Source organism: Propithecus coquereli, unplaced genomic scaffold, assembly GCF_000956105.1.
Source record: "Propithecus coquereli isolate 6110/MARCELLA unplaced genomic scaffold, Pcoq_1.0 Scaffold63, whole genome shotgun sequence".
Classification (NCBI taxonomy): domain Eukaryota; kingdom Metazoa; phylum Chordata; class Mammalia; order Primates; family Indriidae; genus Propithecus; species Propithecus coquereli.
In genome coordinates, this window is record NW_012152285.1 from 1,273,239 (window position 1) to 1,294,018 (window position 20,780).

A 20,780-nucleotide genomic window follows, 5' to 3' on the forward strand; every position below is an offset into this window, starting at 1 on the left:
GTATTTTCACCATGAATGTCTTCTTTAATTGGCATCAAATTCAGTGACAGTAAGCAACAAAAGAAAATCTGTTGATTCTAAATTATGTCTTATTTTCTGGCATTCCACTTTTCACCTTAATTCAAAATGATTGTAAATGTTGGTTCTATGGCTCTGTTGGAAATGACAATGTTTTCCACAGAGGCATAATCTTGCACCAATGAAATCAGGTGACATCATTCTATAGAATTCTCTACACCTTGGGTACAAATGATGCATTTGTACAGTTTATGCTAGGATGATAATGCTTATTGCATTCTTTTGTGGACCTACACCAAACATGTTATTTCTCCCAACTTTGACATTCAAAAAAATCTAATGGCAAGAACATATTCATCAGATAAGGATAAAATGAACTCAGTAAAAGAAAAAAGGAAAATTGAGTGCATGTAGTTCTGAATTTTCATAAGGTAATATGGCCTGAGTAACATGAGTTATGAGGATATCTTTGTTTCATTTCTGTAGCTGTGAAATTAGAAAGAAAATAAAACCTGCCACCTGATTGTGACTTTAAAAATAAAAACTTCTTAAATTGTTTCTTCAAAGTACTTTTAAACAAAATGTTTATAATGTAATTTTTAAAAATGAAGGCACAACTTGAAATGGAAGGAAAACTGATTGTTCCTATATTTTTGGAATGAATTATGTCCTGCTGCTGTTCCTCCCTAGCAGACAGTCCTGCACCTGGAATTTGGTACAAAAGTATGTTTTTACTGGTTATTTTTATTCAAGTATCATGTACACATATAGCACTGAACTTTGAACAGCCTCATCTATATTTACTGATAATTGAGATATGTTGCTTATTGGAAAACAAGAGTAGGATATCCAAATACATTTGTTATATAGTCTGTAAAATGAATGATACAAGGTCAACTCGGTTTTTCTTCCACAATATATGGGAAGAAATCCCAAGTGGTTGCTTCTAAAGGTCTTAGTTTACAAGTAGAGTATAAACAGTGTTGAAGTACACCTCAACTAGTCCATCCTTCAGAGCCCAGCCACAGAGAATCCAGATAGGCACAGCTTCCATTTCCCCTTCCCCCTTTGTCTCCACCACCGTAACAGCAATGACTACAGCCACCCAAAGATGAACCCTGGAAAGGTTTAACTCCCTTCTAATCCATTGTTTGTACAGTCAGGTTTAGGGATTTCAAAATTCTCAAACAACCATCTTCCTACAATTTGGAGGAAAATTGTTGTACAAAGTAGTTTAGCAGAGACTTTCCCTCTCATTTGAAGCCATTATAGAGATTGCAGTTAAGGAAAACAGATTTGAAATTTTTTCCAATTAATAAAACAATGATTTATTAAAAATTAGCTAATTAATCCCACAGCCTATCTAAATGTATTACAAGTCCATCTCAAAATAAGTAAACATGATCATCACGGGTCTGTATCTCATATTAGGATAAGCACTAAATAAAAAGCCTATTTTGCTAGCGGTTCAAAATTTAAGACGGGAACATATGCAGTACTCAGACAAAAACTGTGTAACATGTGGTCTACTTACCCCTGCAAGGCTTTCTCTCCAAACCAGTCTCCTTTTCCTAAAGTTCTAAGAAAGACTGGGTCTTCACTTGGTGAGTCTTCACGAGTGACATTTACCTAGAAAGAGAAACAGGGAAAGTTTAAATCTATTCCACATACCTGTAATGATCAAATGAACACTAGGCCCATTTGATAAGGTTAATTCCATTTCTTGTTTCTTTTTTTAACTTATTTTTATGAAGGAAAAGAGTTTCAATTACTACTGAAGGGACTAAAGAATAATATCACAAATTTCCATGAAAACCCATAAAAACTTACCTCCAAATATTTTGTTATCCTTTCAAGTTGTTTTCAAGAAATAATAAATATTAGGAAATTTGATTTCACTTAATTCTTATCTTCATTTCCATTTTCCTACCTTCTATGACTCACACACTATAATGAATTCAGTGAGCATTCTCTCCATCTACTTTATGTGTTTATATACATGTGTTTTTAAAATAAGCAACATAAATTGTATGTATTATTCTACAACTTACTTTTTTCTTAGCATTGTTTTAATTACTTATTCTATGATATTAGATATAAATCTAATTCATTTATTTTAATGTATTAGAGTCTTATTCCATTATATAAATACATTTACTTACCCATATTCTTATAAATTGGCATTTATATTGTTCTAATTTTTTTCTTTTTTCTTTTTGCTGCAATAAACATCCTTTTACACATCTCCACATGCACATCCTAGTTTCTCTAGGATATGCCTGTCTCTTTCCCTAAGAAGGATCTAGCTTTCATTCAAAGACGCATCACATTTACATGAAGACTTCCTGCAGGGTTCTAACGAACTAGTCCTCATAATCCACATGCTTTATTCAGTAGGTTTCTTTTTTAAAAGCTATATAAATTACTTACATGTCTTTTTTGTTTTTATCATAACAAATACTATGTTCTTCAAAGAAAGGGGTATTTCTTTGGCATTCTCTACAATTTATATAATAAGCACTCAATAAATTGCTGTAAATTGTTTAACAGAATGCTTCACTACTTACAAGATACCCTACCATACACAGGACTTGTGACTTAGGGGATAGTCCACAGAAGGCAGTGATAATGGTTTTTTTGTTGTTGCATGAATGAAAACATAAATGGAGTAAGTTGTACTTTTGTGTTAATTCACTTCCACCTCAAGCTCTACTAATACTCGTAATACTTTCTGTGTGTCATCCAGAAAGGTTAAATAGTTGAAATTCACCTACTTGGAAAATGTAATGAAGTAGAAAAACTAATTTCTTGAAACAATGCCAGACACTTAAACACATTTAAAAATACTATGCTTCAGGTTTCTAATTTGGATATTGGATGTCAAAGACCAAAATTTTTATAAGTATAAAGAAGGTCTGTGCAAGGTGGAAAAAATTCAATTATTATTCTCCACTGATCCATTTGATTACTCCTCCACACAGTGTTTCAAACCATGGAAATTCAGTTTTTAACACTCTTACTTACTGCTAAGCTATATCATAGAGACACTAATTTGCATGTCGGTGAGACTTTTATAGATGTAGAATCTTTAGGAAGGAGTCTGATTTAAAATAAAGGTTACTGGGCTCTTATTCTTGAGGTTCTGATTCATTCAGCTATTAATATGTAAAGAGTTGAAATTCATTTTCTTTGCATAGTAGCCCATTATATGGACATTATGCAATTTATTAATTCTTCTATAGATGTAAATGTGGATTGTTTCCAGTTTTATTTTGGCTATATTTTATTTTTGTTGTTGTATTAACAATATTACTATGAATGTTCTTATACATGTGTTCAGATGTCCACAAGTAAGAGTTCACTAGGGTCAACATTTATGAATGAAGAACAAGGTTATTAAGTATATGCCTCTTCAATTTTACTAGATATTGACTCACTCTTGGTACAAACTTACATTCCTAGCATTAGAGGATGAAATTTCATATTGTACTATATTGTTGTCAAAAGTAAATATTGTCAGACTTTGATTTTTTTCCAGCAAGGTAGGTATTAGATGGCATTTCTCTGATTATTAATAGAGGCAGAGAATTTCTCATCTCTTTTTTGAGCCACTTGTGTTTCCTTTTGGTAATGTTTATGATCATGCTTTTTGCCTATTTTTCTATTGGATTGATTATCTTTATTTTTTGTTGATTCACAAGCCTGTGGTTTGTCTAAAATATCTTTATGGTGTCTCAGTGAGCAAATTTATTAATTTTAATGTAATCATATGTAACCATGTTATCTTTTATTGTTTGTACTTAAAAAAATATTGTCCAAGAAATTCCTTTGCTATCCCAAGCATTCTTCTAATTACTTTTTATTTTTTTCTAATTTTGCCTCTTACATTTAAATGTGAAATTGATCTTGTGCATGTTGTGAGGTAGGGATCCAATTTTATCTGTCCCTATGCATAATCAATTGTTTTGATACCTGAATTGCCCAAGTCAAATTTCCATATAGTCATGAATCTTTATCCGGGCTCATTATTCTCTTATTCTGATATGTTTGTGTGGTTCTGAGTCAAATTAAGGCCATATTATTTCCGTTATCTTCACCTTATAATAAGTCTTGATGTGTATTATAGCAGCCCCCAATGTATTTCTCTTCCTTTTGGATGTTTTACCATGTTGGTCTTTTGCTCTTCATGTAATATTTTAAATAAAATTTTCTTCTGAAAGGACTTTAACATTTTCCATTAGTTATAATCCCAGATACTTGATTTTGAAATGATCTTTTTAAACCATATTTTTAACTGGGTGTTGCTAGTATTTAAAAATGTATATGGATTTTTTAAAATTATCATATATTAAAATTTACTATTTTCTTCTTTTGATATACAGTTCTATGGATTTAAACACAGATTTGTCTAACTCCCATCACAATCAGATACAGAACAATTTCATCACCTCAAGAAACTCCCTCATTCTATGTGTTTATAATCACATCCTCCTCAAAGCTTACCCTTGACAACCAATGATCTGTTCTGCATCATACTAATTCACCCTTTTGAGAATACCACGTAAATGGAATATTATAGTATTTAACCTTTTGAGACCTGTTTTTCTTATTCAGCGTAAGGCCTTTCAGATTCATCCAAGTTGTTGTAAGTTTCTATAATTTATGCTTTTCAGGGCTGAGTAATATTCCATTGAATGAATACACTACAAATTGTTTATTTCCAGTCTTCATAAATTACGAATAGAGATATTACAAACATTGATGCAGAGCTATTGTGTGAACTATATTTTCATTTTTCTAGGATAAATACCACAAAGTATGATTGCTGAGTCATATTGTAAGTGTTTATTTAACTTTATAGAAAACTACCAAATTGTTTTCCAGAATGGCTTTACCATTTTGCATTCCCCACCAGCAATGTATGAGAGGTCTTCTTGCTCAACATCCTCACCAGCACTTGGTATTGTCAATATGCTTTTAATTTTAACCATTCTGTTAAACATGCAGTAGTATCTCATGGCTTTAATTTCTAATTTTCTAATGTCTAATGAGTTTGAACATCTTCATGTCCACATTTGCCATTCTTGTATCTTCTTTGCTGATGTATCTATTCAAATCCTTTGTCCATTTTCTTAATTGCATAGTTTGTTTTTTTTTTTTTTTTTTTGAGACAGAGTCTCACTGTGTTGCCTGGGCTAGAGTGCCGTGGCATCATCCTAGCTCACAGCAACCTCAAACTCCTGGGCTCAAGCGATCCTCCTGCCTCAGCCTCCCGAGTAGCTGGGACTACCGGCATGCGCCACCATGCCTGGCTAGTTTTTTCTATATATTTTTAGTTGTCCAATTAATTTCTTTCTATTTTTAGTAGAGACGGGGCCTCGCTCTTGCTCAGGCTGGTTTCGAACTCCTGAGCTCAAACAATCCGCCCGCCTCGGCCTCCCAGAGAGCTAGGATTACAGGCGTGAGCCACCGCACCCGGCCTCATAGTTTGTTTTTTTATTGTTGACTTTTGGGTGTTCTTTATATAGGCTCCATACAAGCCCCTTACCAGATATCTAATTTCCAGATATTTTTCCCAGTTAGTATTAATAGTTTGTATTTTCATTTTTTAAGAGTGATTTTCACAGAATGAAAATTTATAAATTTATAAGTTTGATAAACCCCAATTAATCAATTTTCTTTTATGGATTGTGCTTTTGGTGGCATGTCTAGGAACTTTTTATCCAACCCCAAGTCGTAAATGTTTTCTTCTAAAAGTTTTATAGTTTTGCAGTTTACTTTTAAATATATTATTAATTTTGATTTAATTTTTATATAAGCTATGAAGTTTATGTCAAGGGTCAGCATTTGTTTGCCTGTGGATTACTAATAGTTCCAACACAATTTGTTGAAAAGATTTTTCTTCCTCCGTTGATTGCTTTCATTCATTGATTTCTCTGTTTTCTCAGAAAAATCTGTGAAAAATCTGTTAACTGTAGGCATGTTATAGATACCATTTATCAGGTTGAGGAAGTTCTCTTATACTCTTAGTTTGTTGATAATTTTTATTATGAATGAATATTATATTTGTCAAATGATTTCACTGCACCAATTGACATGATAATGTGATTTTTCTTCTTTAGACAGTAATTCGGTGGATTATATTGAATGATATGGCTTATTTGATATTTAATTTACAGCAATGTGTCTAGTTATGTAATGTCCAATACAGTTGCCACTAGCTGCATGTAGCTATTCAGCTATTGCAATGTTGCTACTGAGAAATTGACTAAATTAAATATTTAATTTAATTTAGGTTAATTTTAATTTAAATAGCAAATAGAACTAATGGCTACCATATTGGATTGTGTAGCTAGAAAACAGTTCCATTAACAAAGAAAAATGTACTAACAATGATGATCTTGCTAAACTCTTAATCATAATCATGTATCTGTCTACATAAAAACTTAGAAGAAGCTAAAATCATATCATCTGTAAATAATTATTGTTTCTTCATTTCCAAACATTTTGTCTTTTTCTTGACTTGTACAGTAGTTAGTACCACACAAACAAAAGTGGTAATAATGTGCATCTTTATCTTGTTCTTCATCTAAAAGGAAATGTTTCTCAGTTTTCGCTATTATGTATACATAAACATGTGTATACATATACAAGTAAAATTTCCATAAGTGAATACTTTCCACATTCAAAAACACTAAGCATTGTGTTAAGTCAATATGTTTAATCAACATGTTCAAACACTTGTTAATCCTATGAAACAAAGCCATTTGATTATAAATGGCATTTAACAGACAAGAATCTGTGAATCACTTATTTCTAAAGGTAGCATACAAGGCATATCGAATAGAATCAGAAAAATCAAAATGCATTCAAATTATTATTGGAACTCTGCAATTTTGTCTACCCACTATGTTCAATTTTGGTTCAACACATTTATGGAGAGATAGTTCATTTTTTGATGCAACACAACTGCAGGGACATGCGCAGAATTCTACAGTGCTTTATAGTTCACTGTTGGGGGAGGAAGTCATGTTTCTAGGCAACTGGAATGTACTGATTGAAGTACAAAGAACTAACTCAGCTTCTACTAGAAGCAGCATCAGGTATCATAGACATCATCACCACAAGCATTCTGTCTCAAGTTTTAGAAAAATCAGTTTGTGCAGGTTTAATGGGGGGAAAAACAAGTATTTCAAAGTTTATTTTATAACGCTTCACTCTTTGTGTGGATATGCTTAATGCAAGAATAAAATTTGTTTTACATTTAAATAAATGGAGCCGAACAAGGAGAAGTTCATTTGTAGCTCAGCAGCCCCTGTTGTGGGTCTCCTTCTATCTCGTAGCATTTTCTAAGAAAAAGCTAGCTCAGTGGTAACAAGGAAAATATCTTAGCCAAGGTTACCCTTTATAAATTTTTTAAATGCAAGGGAAAACAAGTTTACATTAGTATACCAAAAAGAACACATACAGTTTTAGAAAATTCCAATTCTATAGTTTATTCGCCTGCTAACCTGAACCTACTTTTTGATATTGATCTCTTTCCAATATTTTGCCACTGAGACTTGATTATTCTCACTTCACCTTCTGCTTCTTAAGACTTAATATAGTGACTCTAACACATTAATATCAGAATTAATATAATTAACTATTATCCCATATTAATTATTATGTAATTAATATAATTGAGAATCATAGCAGCTAACTTGTGTGACCAGAAAATTTAAGTTACTAAAAATCTATGCCTGGTTTAAAAAAATATGTTGTATGTGTCAAGAAAGTCTAATATATTATCACTGCTTCTCTCTCAGAATCCCCACAGTGCTCTGAAATATTGCCACGGGAATTGGTTCCCGTGGTGTAATTTCCCCACTGTTTCTATTTATACATATTATGAAACTTGTAAAAAGAAAAAGCACCACTAATGCATCTGTCTTCAGCTGAAACTGATTATGAAGCACTACTTCTTTTAGGCAGTGAAATCTGCAGTAATTGGGTAATCACAAAAGCCTGCCTGAAATCCATCCCAATGGATAAACACATCAGTCCATGATAGTGAAGAATTAGCAATGTAGTAAAGAAAAAATAAATCCAAATCATTAGTACAAAAAGTCCCCTTGTGATCAATCAAATCATTTATATCGACGAGAAATTTCAATTTCCCCTAATTCTTTAGTCAATATTAAAAATAAAACAGTAAATGGTAAGCTCTAACCATCTATCATAAAAACCAGAAAATATTAACATTTTTTCCCTCAAACGTTAGAAAATACAAGATACCATTTTAATCCTAACTGTGATGAGATATGTTATTTTATGATGCCTTTTAAGAAGCCAGTCCCTGCGTTCTATTTCTATTCCAGGCTTTCAGATAGCAGTCAAAAGAACAGGTATATCAGAATTAATATAAATGGGTATAGTAAAAGTATAAATATTGTTTTCTTCATTTTAGTGTGACATGCCATTGGTATAAACACTGACATATGTATGCATATACCTGAATCAAAAGTAGTCCAAGAAGGATTATCTAAAATGTGATCCAGTAAGACTTATAATTTTTCATGTATTCTATTCACTATAGCTCTGTAAGTAAATCTCTATATGAGATATAAGGTACCAGAGTCAGTCATTTTGTAAATTAGAAAAAATAAATTTACTTCATTTTTTAAAATGACAATTATAAAAATGAAAACTAGAATATATGCCCCCTTCGACCAGCATATCCTTCTCCATCTCTTTCTATAATTAATATATACAAAGATAGGAAATATTTTTAAGGATAACATTGATTAAGAAAAATAAGTTCAAATCATGGGTTATGGTGCAATGCACTTAAATGCAAAAATGATTATAGCTTTACTGTTGAAAGAAATTTAAGTAATATAATATTAGAGTGTTAATCTAAATAAATTTCCACTTTTCATTTCACTTCACTTCTTAGTTTTAAAATATAAGTTAGAATAGTTTCATATTGTTGAAAAACTAAAACAATATAAGGAATGAAGTATGGGTTTTCACTCATATTTCTTGGCTACTTCGTTTTTTTTACCTCTTCCCCTATAATTTATCACTTTTAGTAGCTTCTTAGTATTCATTCAATGTTTATTTATGAAAACGCAATAAAACCTGAGTATAGTTCTAACCTTACAGCCGTCAGAGTGTTAAGCAACTTGCCTAAGGACACTCAAACGAGTAAGTTTCATAGCAGTATTCAAACTTACGCCATCTGATTTCAAAGCCCAGATGTTTTATTTATACCAATGTTACTGCCCCCAATGAATGGATGGATTTTTTAAGTAACCTAAGTATTTTCTTGTTTATTATATTATTTTAATTTTGGAACGCTTTCTATTCACACAGATATATCAGTGGCATCCAGCATCATGATTATCAGGACATAGGCTACTTACTCATCTTCAAGGTTACACTTTTTCTTCCTCCTGCATCATTTTTTGGAAGATCCATTCCCAAGTATCTCTTGGTCAGTGTCAGTGTCAGAAGCTGGACAAACTTATGTGGCACAATTCTCTGCACGTGAGCTCCTACCAGGGTTGCTGCCCAGGCCCGGTCTCCCCCAGCGCATCACTATCTTATGCCACCAAAGCTTACCTTTCCTTTGCTGATGATAAAGAAGGTATCCCCTCTTGCACCTTGCCTGATAATATATTCCCCATTTTCGTAGTGGGTCTGAAAAATAGGAACAGTATGGAAAAAAAAACATTAAGAAAGGAAGAATCTACCAAATTGTTCAACCTCTTCAAATATCAGCTCCCAGGGAAGTGTGCATTTTGATGGAATTTTATCCAAGCCTATAATAGAATCCTTCATGATTTAAGAATGAATAATAGTCAATAGATGGAATCATTACAAATATATCACATCCATAATGCTCATATTCAAAACTGTTTTGTTGATGTCATTTTTCTGGGTGATTATATTCATATCTTTAAATTCATTCATTTCAATTATTTGATGTAAATATCCTTTTCTCCCATCAATTGAGCATGAAATAAAATAGCCGAGTTGCTAATTAAACTGGTCTTTCTGCATTATTTTATTTGTCATTCTCATTTTATTTTAGTATTGTCATAATGAGAGCCTTTTTTTTCCTAAGAAATTACTGTGACATCTAAAGGTTGTCACAGTAATCTACTGTGACATCTGAAACCAGGTTGACTTTTAGTGTGGGTTAGATGGCCCTGTTACTTTTTAAGGCACTGCTTCATGCTTTATGTCCTTGCTTCAGCAATTTAGACTTGGCCCTGTCAAACAGAATGTCTTAATTTTATGGACTGAATTCTGGTCCAGCATCTGTGAGCTCAAAAACTATGAAACGAGGAGTAAGGTAAGGGTGTAAAAGGATTATCACAGTCAGTGTGTCAGTATTCTGACTCAGATCCTACCACTAAGTCCATTCCCAGGGTGAAGATTACTCCTGCAATGAGCAAAGTAATTTCTATAAGGAGAGATGGGAGAAAGTATATTGCTAGGTCAGGAGGTATAACACAAAAATGAGAACGGTGCTATCTGGCCTTATCCTTCTCTGCAGCTTAGCAGGGGAGTCATATTTTGGGGAAAAAACATTATTTTGCACACTCCTTAGGAAACAGATTTCATGGTTTACATGTAATTAGGCTGATGGCTGTGATTTGCCCTTATACTTCAAAACCATTTTTCTTAACACTTTATTTTATTCCCTCTTAAAATTGCCTTTCATTAACACTTGACGTTGAGAAGACACATTATTTTCTTTGTGTTTCTAGAAAATTAACATAGTACCTAATCTGCTACTTATTTTATTTTTTTACTCAAAACTAATTAATTTTCCTAGAAACAAGTTTTTTTTAATGTAAAAAAGTTCTTCTTTATTTCCTTCTCCCAATTTCAACCATCAGTTGTTATATACAGTCTGGTTTGTACCCTTGAAGACTTTTTTCCTATACTTTTAAACACACACACACACACACACACACACACACACACACACACATATATATACATACAAATAATTATTTCTAAATAAAAATAGGGTTATAGAATGCATATCTTTCAACTGAGTTATTTGATTTAACAAGATATCTATGTTTGATTTTCATGTCTTGCTGCATTAGAATGGAAAGATATTTATGAAATGCAGATTTGAAAAACAAAATCACAATAGTCTATGTTCATGTATTCATTCAGCCAATGAAGGCTGCCTCTGAGTCCAGCCTTCTTATAGGCACTGATAATACGAAGATGACTAAGACAAAAATCTCATAATAGCACCATGTGATATATCTTTCTTTGATAGTGGAAATGTTCCAGAATTGCATCATTGAATATACATAGTAGCCACTAGCCACATGGGGTTATTGCGTGCTTAAAATATGGCCAATGTAACTGAGAAACTGAATTTTTAAATTTATTTAACTTTAATCGATTTCAATTTAAATTTAAACAGTCACACATGGCTAGTAGCTACTGTTTCAGCAAAGGTAGTAGTTAGAACTGACAGAGTAAGAATTCGTAGCAGTGGGACAAGGGGGAAGGGCGTTCTCTTTCCCACTCTTGATGTTTCTTTCCCTGTGAATGAAGCTCAATCAGTAAAACACAGGACCTCTCTCGTTTCCTTTCCTCACTCTACAGCACAGGCGATGGCATGACTTATCTGATTGGTAAGCTTTGAAGTAATCAGCCATGTGTGCTTATCCCAGCTTCTCCTCTCTTCCTCGTGGGATGGCTGGTATTCTCTCTGCTTCTGAAGGCAAAGACTCTTTCTCCTACCGTAGTGAAGCCTGCCCCTGTCTGAGCTCCTGTAATGGGACAGGTAATTTTGCCCCATGACAAAGTCCAGTCTGGGAAGCCATTTGGCTCTTCCATCTAAGCTACTTCCTCCGTCTAGATTTTATTACTAATAATGGTAATATTTTAGCTCCATTTATCTTACTTCTTTGTCTTATTTCTCACTTGGTTCCTAACTCAAGACCACTTAAACCCCCCCAAATAATCTAGTATGCAAAACGCACTATTATATATAAGTACAAGCATATGTGAGAGAGAGCACAGTCTGGAAGAGACCTGAGTCTTTCTAACGGCTTCTCCAGGGAGGATTCTTGAGCCTCAACTGAAGGATGAGGAAAAGGTCACTGATGTTCAGCAGGAGAAAGAGGAGAGTATGAAGTTTATTGTGATCACATAATGTTAGAGGATGTGAAATTAGTTTGGAAAATGTAGAAAAATACATATAGAAAGCACCAAAAAATGGAAGAATTCTTAACTCATTTGAGCTCATTCTCCTCACCTTGCTCCTTTTAAAAAAGCATATCCCTATCTGTATGATAGTCATTTCCTTTTAGAAAGCTGAAATCATTTATAATATTTTAAAAGGTATAAGGTAAGGGTTTCTTAACCTCAACACTATTGACACTTTTAGGCAGATAGTTCTTGTTGGAGGGAGGTACTGAAGGATGCTTAGCAGCACCACTGGCTTCTTCCCACTAGATGCCAGCAGCATCCCAACCCCAATGTGGAAACCAGAAGCGTCTCCAGATATTGCCAAATACCCTGTTTAGAATAAAACTGGCCCCAGTTGAGAGCAATTGCTCTAAATCTTTCATGTTTTTAATTTCTTCATCTTAAAGAGTTGAAAGTTTGGAAGGAACATCCAGACATAGTCTAGCTATTTAATTCATGAAAATAATCACTTTTTTAATACCATCTGATATAGTTTTTTGTAACTCAACACCCACAATTGCTACTTGAGTTATTTTAGTTTACCTGCACAGGCATTCACCCAACATATTTCCATGCTGCCTAAGCTCATAAAACGCAGGGGTCCAGAGAAGAGCCTATGGAATAGTGGCCAAAGGCATTTGTTTGGGAAGAATAATATTCATGGTGTCATAACACCAGTACTATAAAATGACTATGCTATCCTGAATGTTTAATTGCACCTGAGGGGAAGATGATCATACATGCTGATTCTTGGAGAGGCTCTCTAATTATGTTAATCAAATACTAGCAGTTTCATTGTTTCTTGAAGGTCACTTTGCAACACATAAGAAAATAAGCCATTTTCTTATTTCAAATTAAGTTGCAGAAATATACAGAATTTAGAATGGGAAGAAACTTTAGTGACTAGACAGTTTCCTTTAAAAGGTTTCTATAGTTATTAGGATAAAAGCCAATCTCCCTAACATGGCCTAACAGAGATCCTCAACCTTTTTGGCACCAGGGACCGTTTCATGGAAGACAATTTTTCCACAGATGGGGGTGGGGAGGGGGAGCTCAGGCGGTGATGGGAGCAATGGGTATCAGCTGTAAATACACATGAAGCTTCACCCCCTTGCTCACCGCTCACCTCCTGCTGTGTGGGCCCACTGGCCACCCGACCCAGTTCCTAAGTTTTGTGAAAGACAATTTTTCCAAGAGGGGAGGTGCAGAGCTCTGCAGGCTGGATCCCTAAGAGGTGTTGGGGACCGCAGGCCTACAAGACCATGTATAGTCTGCTCGATGCCACAGTTTCCAGCCTCTCCTCACTCTCTCCCAGTTTGCCCTTCAGCCCTACTGGTTCTCTGAGGTCTGTTCCTCAACGGCAATCACCGGGACTACACACAGCCACTGTTGCTCACCTAGTAACATCCTACTTCTCTTTCAGATCTTAGCCTTCCCTGACCTGGCATATCCACCCACCTACCACCACCACCCCACAGCCCCCCACCCCCAGGCTGAATTAGGTCTCTTCGTTACATGAACTTACAGTACCACATAGCTCTATTTCATTGTCGTTTTTAAGCATGTACTTATTTATTTACTTGTATGATTATTTTTCACCAGATTTTAAGTCTTATGAAGGCAAAGACTATGTCCGGTTTTGTTCACCATAGTATCTCCATTACCTGACCTCATGCTTGGAACATAGTAGGGACTCGAAAATATTAATTGTATAACTGAAGTAGCGCTCCTTCATCCTCATCTTTAGCACTGCACATAGTCCATTAGAAAGACTTCTACCTCCAATACATGTGCCAAGCCCAAGATCCCTCCACTATCTCTACTGTTGTCTTCCTAGTCCTAGACAAAATCATGTTATGGACTTTTGCAATCTCCTCCTATCTGGTCTTCCTGTCTCTCACCCAATCACCCCACCCCACACTATCCCATCTATTATTCTCACTGCGGCCAAAGGGACCTTCAAATAACAAATCAATTGAAATCACTCTACTACTTAAAAACTTCCAATGGCTTCTTGCTACAACTAAAATTATAAGCATCTTACCGTGGTCTGTAAAGTTCGCTGTATTCTGACCCCTCTCCACCTCCATCCTCGCTCCCTCCCATTCTCTACCTGACTCATCCTGTTTCAGACACACAGGCTGTCTTCCAGAGCCCTGTGCTTGCCAGGCCAGAGCCCTCCTTAGAACTTTGCATTCAAAAGGCCCTCTATCTACCACACTCCTCCTGAAGGTCTTTGTTATTACCTGCTCTCACCACTGGGGCCTCACAAAGTCTTTCCTGGCCAATCATACTAAAGGGCCTTCTAACCCCACTCACTCTGTAGCCTGTATTCCTGCTTCATATTTTTACATATTAGAAAACTATCCAAAGCTGCCAAAATGCTTCTACACACTTGAATAACTTCTCGATAACCCACACAGCTTCAAACCACATCACAAGGGAGCCTCCTGTGAGAAAAACCTCTATCACATCCTCCAGGATTTGAAATTATCATTCTTCTGTTTGCTATCTGTGAGCCGTCCCCCTGATACCTGCTGCTTGGAGAATTTAGGAAATCCTATGCTATATTCATTGTTTTACTTACTTAGAACAACACCTAGCACAAAAGAGGCATTCAATATATATTTGTAGAAGGATGGGTAGATTCAGGCTGTATTTGGCCCAAACGCTTTCATTTTGAATGGGAAAACTGAGTTATAAATCATAAATTAGAGGGATGGATAGAAAAGGAAAATTGACAGCATATCTAAAGCAATACATCACCCCAAAGGTGATAACTTGGAATAATATTTCCAAAACTAGTGAATTAGGAAAGAGCAATCCCCTCTTTGCCACTAAAAACAGAACAAAATAAAACAACAACAAAATAGAAATGAGTATGGCTTTTATTGTTAATATGTACCTCTCTGGGCTATCAGAATTTAATATTAATATGTAAATGTACATTTAGACATTTAAAATTCTGCACATACTTGATGATACGTGGCAGAGGCTTGGTGCAACACTGGACATGGCACTTGAAGGCCTTGGTGGTGGCTCCTTGGTGAATATATATGATTTATTTTCTTTTGTCAGATCACAGTCATGGTTGTTGATATCAAATATCCTGTATTTTAAACAGTAATTTTATTTATAGCCCCTGATTCTAACATAATCTGTCATTAAGTCTCAGTTAATATAAACTAATACACAGTATATCATTCTGAAATAAATTCTCACCCTAAATTATTTCTGTCAGAGATTATATCATTGTTTCCCTCTATATTCATCTAATTTTAAAGTTGGAAAATTGGTAAGAACAATATGGCATCAGGTCATTTTTCCCACCTCATTCTTTCAGAAGACAGTTATATCTTAGAAGAAGAGTCTGACATTAAGATGGAGAACAATTTTCTTAAAAATATTGGGATCTGCCTTTCTGGAGCCTAAATCAGTGAAATCCTCGAGGGAAATTCTTATCTCTCCCTAAGACCGCAGATTTAGTCTAAAGAAAAGACCTCTTCATGGAGAATAGGATCATGAAACAGCTTGACCAATCAAAAAACATACTAGTGGGGTAGGCAACAAATAAGGCATTTATTGGCTCAGACCTTCTCTATTTGGCAAAACTCTGCCCATTAGATCTGTCTGGACCTAGACTACCTAGGGGTGCCAAGAAAGACTGAAAGCTAGTCATAAGAGCATAAAATTCTCCACATTGCTATCCCTGGATTTTAGTGGTTTGGAATCTGAAGTCGTAGGTAAAATATATTCTGGAGACAATGATCACACCTATAATCTAGTCATCTCCTTCTCTTCTCCAATCCATGGATTTCATCACAGAACCAGAGTGGCAATATTGTTGAGTGAATGTATGTTGTCATGAATGGGCCATTTCTCTCTCATGGAACAATAATTGTCAAAAGAATTGTTATGAAGTGCTGTCTTGGATAATAGCCAATATCATTAAAGCTACAATTTTAATATACTCTCTTTCTTATCTTCTAAAAGAAAATTAATTTTTCCTCATATCACCACCTACAAATTAACCAGGATACCAAAGAAACAAAGCGACATCTGGAACATTTTTTTCTAATTACTTCCCTTTCTTATACCAACGCCACTCTGTCCCAACCAACTGGATATCTGGGCTAATCTGGGATGCACATCTCTCTTACTACAGAGTTTTTCTATTTCAGTGCTACATCTCATCTTCCACTCAGGGCATCCCCTTTACTTATATCTAGGACTTTCCCACACTTCTTGGTCTGGACAACAACTTGACTCCACATCTGCTCAAACTAATCTCCAAAATCCTCCTTTACCAAGTCTGAGCTTCAGGTATAGAGGAGAGGCAAGCCCTTGTTAAGAGATTCTAGTCTTTCACGAATTTCATTAATTAACGTTACTTATGTGTGCCTCCTATGAATGAGACACTGCACTTGACACTGAGGCTACAGAGATACACAAGACACAGCCAATAACTTGGGAGTCAGCACAACGTTGTGGTAAATAGGCAGCTTGTGGAGGCAGACTGCCTGGTTACAAATTCCAGCTCTGGAACCCTAAGCAAGTCACTTAACCTTCCTGTGTCATTTTCTTTTCTGCAAAATATAATCATACCTCCATAAACAGATTGTTGTGAAGACTAAAGGACTCAACTGTAGCAAAGTACAGGGTTTGTCACATTGTAATAATGATATACCTAGAAATTATTGGTATTATTATTTTCAGGGAAAGTTCGGTGTAAAGAGATAGAATTTTATGCGAGTAATTGATGGTGCATAACACATAGCTTTTCCCAGGCAGGCAGCAATTCCCTGCTGATTGGAGAGAAAGGGGGAGGGCTTTCCAAGCAAAGGGAACAGTATTGGCAAAGGTACAATGAATGCGTGTGATTTACATAGACAAGAGTTAGGTAAGAGTGACTGAATCTTACAACCACAAAGTAGATATGAATTTATTTTTATTGGGTCATTCCCCAACTCCAATACCATTAACCTGGTAACCTTCAAACTCTCTGAACAGTCTAGTTTCATGTGTTCTTCATTATCTTCTTGTCCATCACACACACACACAAAAACAATAGTAAACTTTACTCCCAACCTTACTTTGTATTTTAAATTTAGAGATTTTCCTAGTTAATGTCCTGTGGACTAGAGGAATGCAGAAATACATCCTGAAGAGTCAAAACCAGAAGCTCAGCAAACAAGCACATACTTTTTTTTCCTGCTTGGAAGTGTCACCAGGATCACTCCACTGTGACTGGTCCAGCCAGGTGCCTGGGGGAAGGAAGGGTGGTTTCGAGGCCCCACAATCAGGGTCCTCACCTTGGGGTTACCCAAGAGGCACTGAGCCACTGACAGTAAAAATGTGAGTATTAAATAAGGAGAGCTACAGTCATCAATGAACTGGGTCCCTCCACTCTTCAGGGGCTGACTTACAGAACTCCTAGAGAAAATAAACACCTTAATATAAACCCAATTGTAGACAGAAAATGTGGTGGGTTTTTTTCACCAAATACAGTTATCTAAGACTTCTGGATAGACTGCATACCTATCACTGTCCTCAAGACACCAAACTTGCCTGGCTCGCCAAGGCTCTTTAAGATACAAATAGCTGGAACCACGAATATGAGTCTGTGCCAGCATCATTGCTGAGAATCCATGTCTACACAGCTGTCCCTTGGCACACTCCTTCATGTCATAACAGCCCTTAATGAAACATTCCTCACTTGTCTATAAAACTATTTATCAGAGTCCTTCACCTTGCTCTTTCTGGCACTATGAAACATTCTAGCTACCAGACATTTATGCTCTGTCCTTATTCCCTAAATCATTACATTTCTATCTGCCTAGACGGTGCTATCAGGACCTTGTCTCTACTGAGGTACCCATTTGCATTATATTTAAACCCTTTGGATTGCTCTATATGTCAGCCTGACCCCCAGTGGACAGGATGGACATTGTGGGGATAAAATATCGGGCAGGCCTAAGCCTCATCCTGAGTAGCTGTGTATGGTCAGATCCCAAAGATCCACAATTTAACCTCACCTTAACAAGGTGCTGGTGTTGGATTCTTACTATCACCCACACTGATGGAACGGGTAGAGGTGAAAATACCCAAGGCAAGAAGTACTGGGGCTGGGTAAGCTTAACTTAGAAAATTACTTTGTGACTTACACCTGAATGTACTAAGCCACTAGGCAGGCTGAGAGTCAGAATTGCTATATATCTGCCTCTTGGGCAGTTTGGAGTTGACAAAAAGGTATAAAGATACCCTACAAGGGGCCCAGATATAGCTTCTTAAAGGAATTAATGGGATTGTCACCATGATGAACAGAAATTACTGTCAGCTTTGCATTCTCGTGGTATCTAAGGGACCAAGAAAGCCATAACTCCATTTGGGAGTAGGCTGCTATGCCCCTTGCTCAATGCAATCCATTAAAGGCATCATGAAATCTATTTAAGGGGTGCATCATTTTTTCTTGTTAAATGGAATAGAACAGGAAACATCAAATGAATCACATATAGTAAGAATAATTATAATATATAAAATTTTTATGGGTGTGTATGTTATGTGTGAATACTTACATGTGTACTAGACCCTAATGTAAAATTCCTTACCACAATAAATACTTTGATAAAATAGTTTTCTTTCTTTACAAAAGCCATACACTTTCATAATAGTGAGGTATCTTGACCTCTACATCAAATCACCTTTAGTAATTTTGTTATCATTAATAAAAACACATATTGGATTTATTTCATTTTTTGAATTATTTCCCTTTTAGGTGGCAAGTGCTGGTCCTTCTTTAAAAGGATATGTAATCTCCATTTAAGTAAATGATACATTGACTCAGCTCACCTCTGTTTTCTTATCTGGCTCTCTGGTCTTCTCCTCTCAATCCTCTGCCTTACCTTTCCCACATTCTGACAAAATGCAATCATCCATATTTACATTTTGGTACATTCAAATATCCAGTTTTCCTCACTAACATTTAGCACTGCTCACAGTGCAAGAAAACCATATAGGTTTTTGGACAACTGACACTGATTGCTGGTTTCCTTCTCTGAATCTCAAACACTCTTGAGTTCTTTGTGTCTTTGCTGGTGAGAGCACATCATTATCCTTTAAGCCTCTTGAACACCTTCAGAGTTTATGATTGAAAGAAGGCTGTTGACCTGGCAGTGGCTGCCGGGACTAATGGAACCCTCACCATGAATATCAGACAAAGGATGGAATAACCTGGGCTGAAATTCCACAAGTGCTTTGGTTCTGTTTGATGTTTAACTGAGCTCTTCGATGACATTATTTTTTCACAAGGATTTTCAGTCTCTGGTTGTCCTTTCAGAGATTTTTTTAAAGTTTTATTTTATTTTTAACTGACATAATAATTAAACATATTTATGGAGTAAACTGTGATGCTTTCATATGTGTGTACATTGTGTAATGATCAATTCAGTGTGATTAGCAAATCTATTACCTCAAACATTTATCATTTCTTTGTGGTGAGACATTCAAAATTCTCTCTTTTAGCTATTTTGAAATACACAATACAATATTGTTACCCATAGTCGCCCTACTGTGCCAGAACTTACTCCTCCTATCTAACTGTAATTTTGTACCCATAAACCAACTCTCCCCATGATCTTCTCCCCTATCCTCCCCAGCTCCTAAAATGAACATTTTTTTTAGATTTCACATATAAGTGAGATCATACGGTATTTGTCTTTCTGTTCCTGGCTTATTTCACTTAACTTAATGTCCTCCAGTTTCATCCATGTTGTTGTAAATGTCAGGATTTTACTATTTTTGATGTCTGAAAAACATTCCACATTTTCTTTATGCATTCGTCCATCGTTGGACACTTACGTTGATTCCTTATCTTGACTATTGTGAATAGTGCTGCAGTAAATATGGAAGTGCAGATACCTCTTTAGCATACTTAATTCATTTCCTTTGGATACATACCCAGTAGTGAGATTACTGGATCATATTGTAGTTTTATTTTTAATTCTTTAAGAAACATATATATGGTTTTCTATAATGGATGTACTAATTTACATTCCTATCAACAGTAAGGATTTCCTTTTCACAACATCCTCACCAGCACTTGTTACCGTTTATCTTTTTGATAATAACCATTCTGACTGGAGTGAGGTGATATCTCATTGTGGTTTTTATTCATATTTCACTGATGTAAACATTTTTGTATACACTTATTGGTCATTTGTGGGCCATTTGTGGCCATTTCCTTTGAGAAATGTCTCTTAAGGTCTTTTGCTCATTTTTTAATCAAATTATTTGCTTTTTTGCTATTCAGTTATTTGATTCTGTATATTAACCCCTGGTCAAATGTACAGTTTGTGAATATTTTTTCCCATTCTATAGGTTGTCTTTTCACTCTGTTGATTGCTATCTTTGCTGTGCAGAAGCTTTTTAGTTTGATGTAATCCCATTTGTCTATCTTTGCTACCGTTGCCTATGCTTTTGAGATCTTGTTCAAAAAGTCCTTGCCCAGATCAATATAATGAAACATTTCCTTTATGTTTTCTTCTAGTAGT

The 20,780-nt window shown here is 35.4% G+C and overlaps 1 protein-coding gene across 2 annotated transcripts in view; it reads right to left on the bottom strand.

Moving 5' to 3' along the window:
• Positions 1 to 20,780, bottom strand: part of PRKG1 (protein kinase, cGMP-dependent, type I) — a 1,343,769-nt gene that overhangs the window by 222,729 nt on the left and 1,100,260 nt on the right. For both annotated transcript variants that reach the window (XM_012659754.1, XM_012659753.1), the window contains exons 6-7: positions 9,625 to 9,702; positions 1,553 to 1,647 (exon numbers count right to left, since the gene is read on the bottom strand). In XM_012659754.1, the coding sequence (XP_012515208.1) occupies positions 1,553 to 1,647; positions 9,625 to 9,702 (173 nt within the window). The remainder of the gene's footprint in view (positions 1 to 1,552; positions 1,648 to 9,624; positions 9,703 to 20,780) is intronic.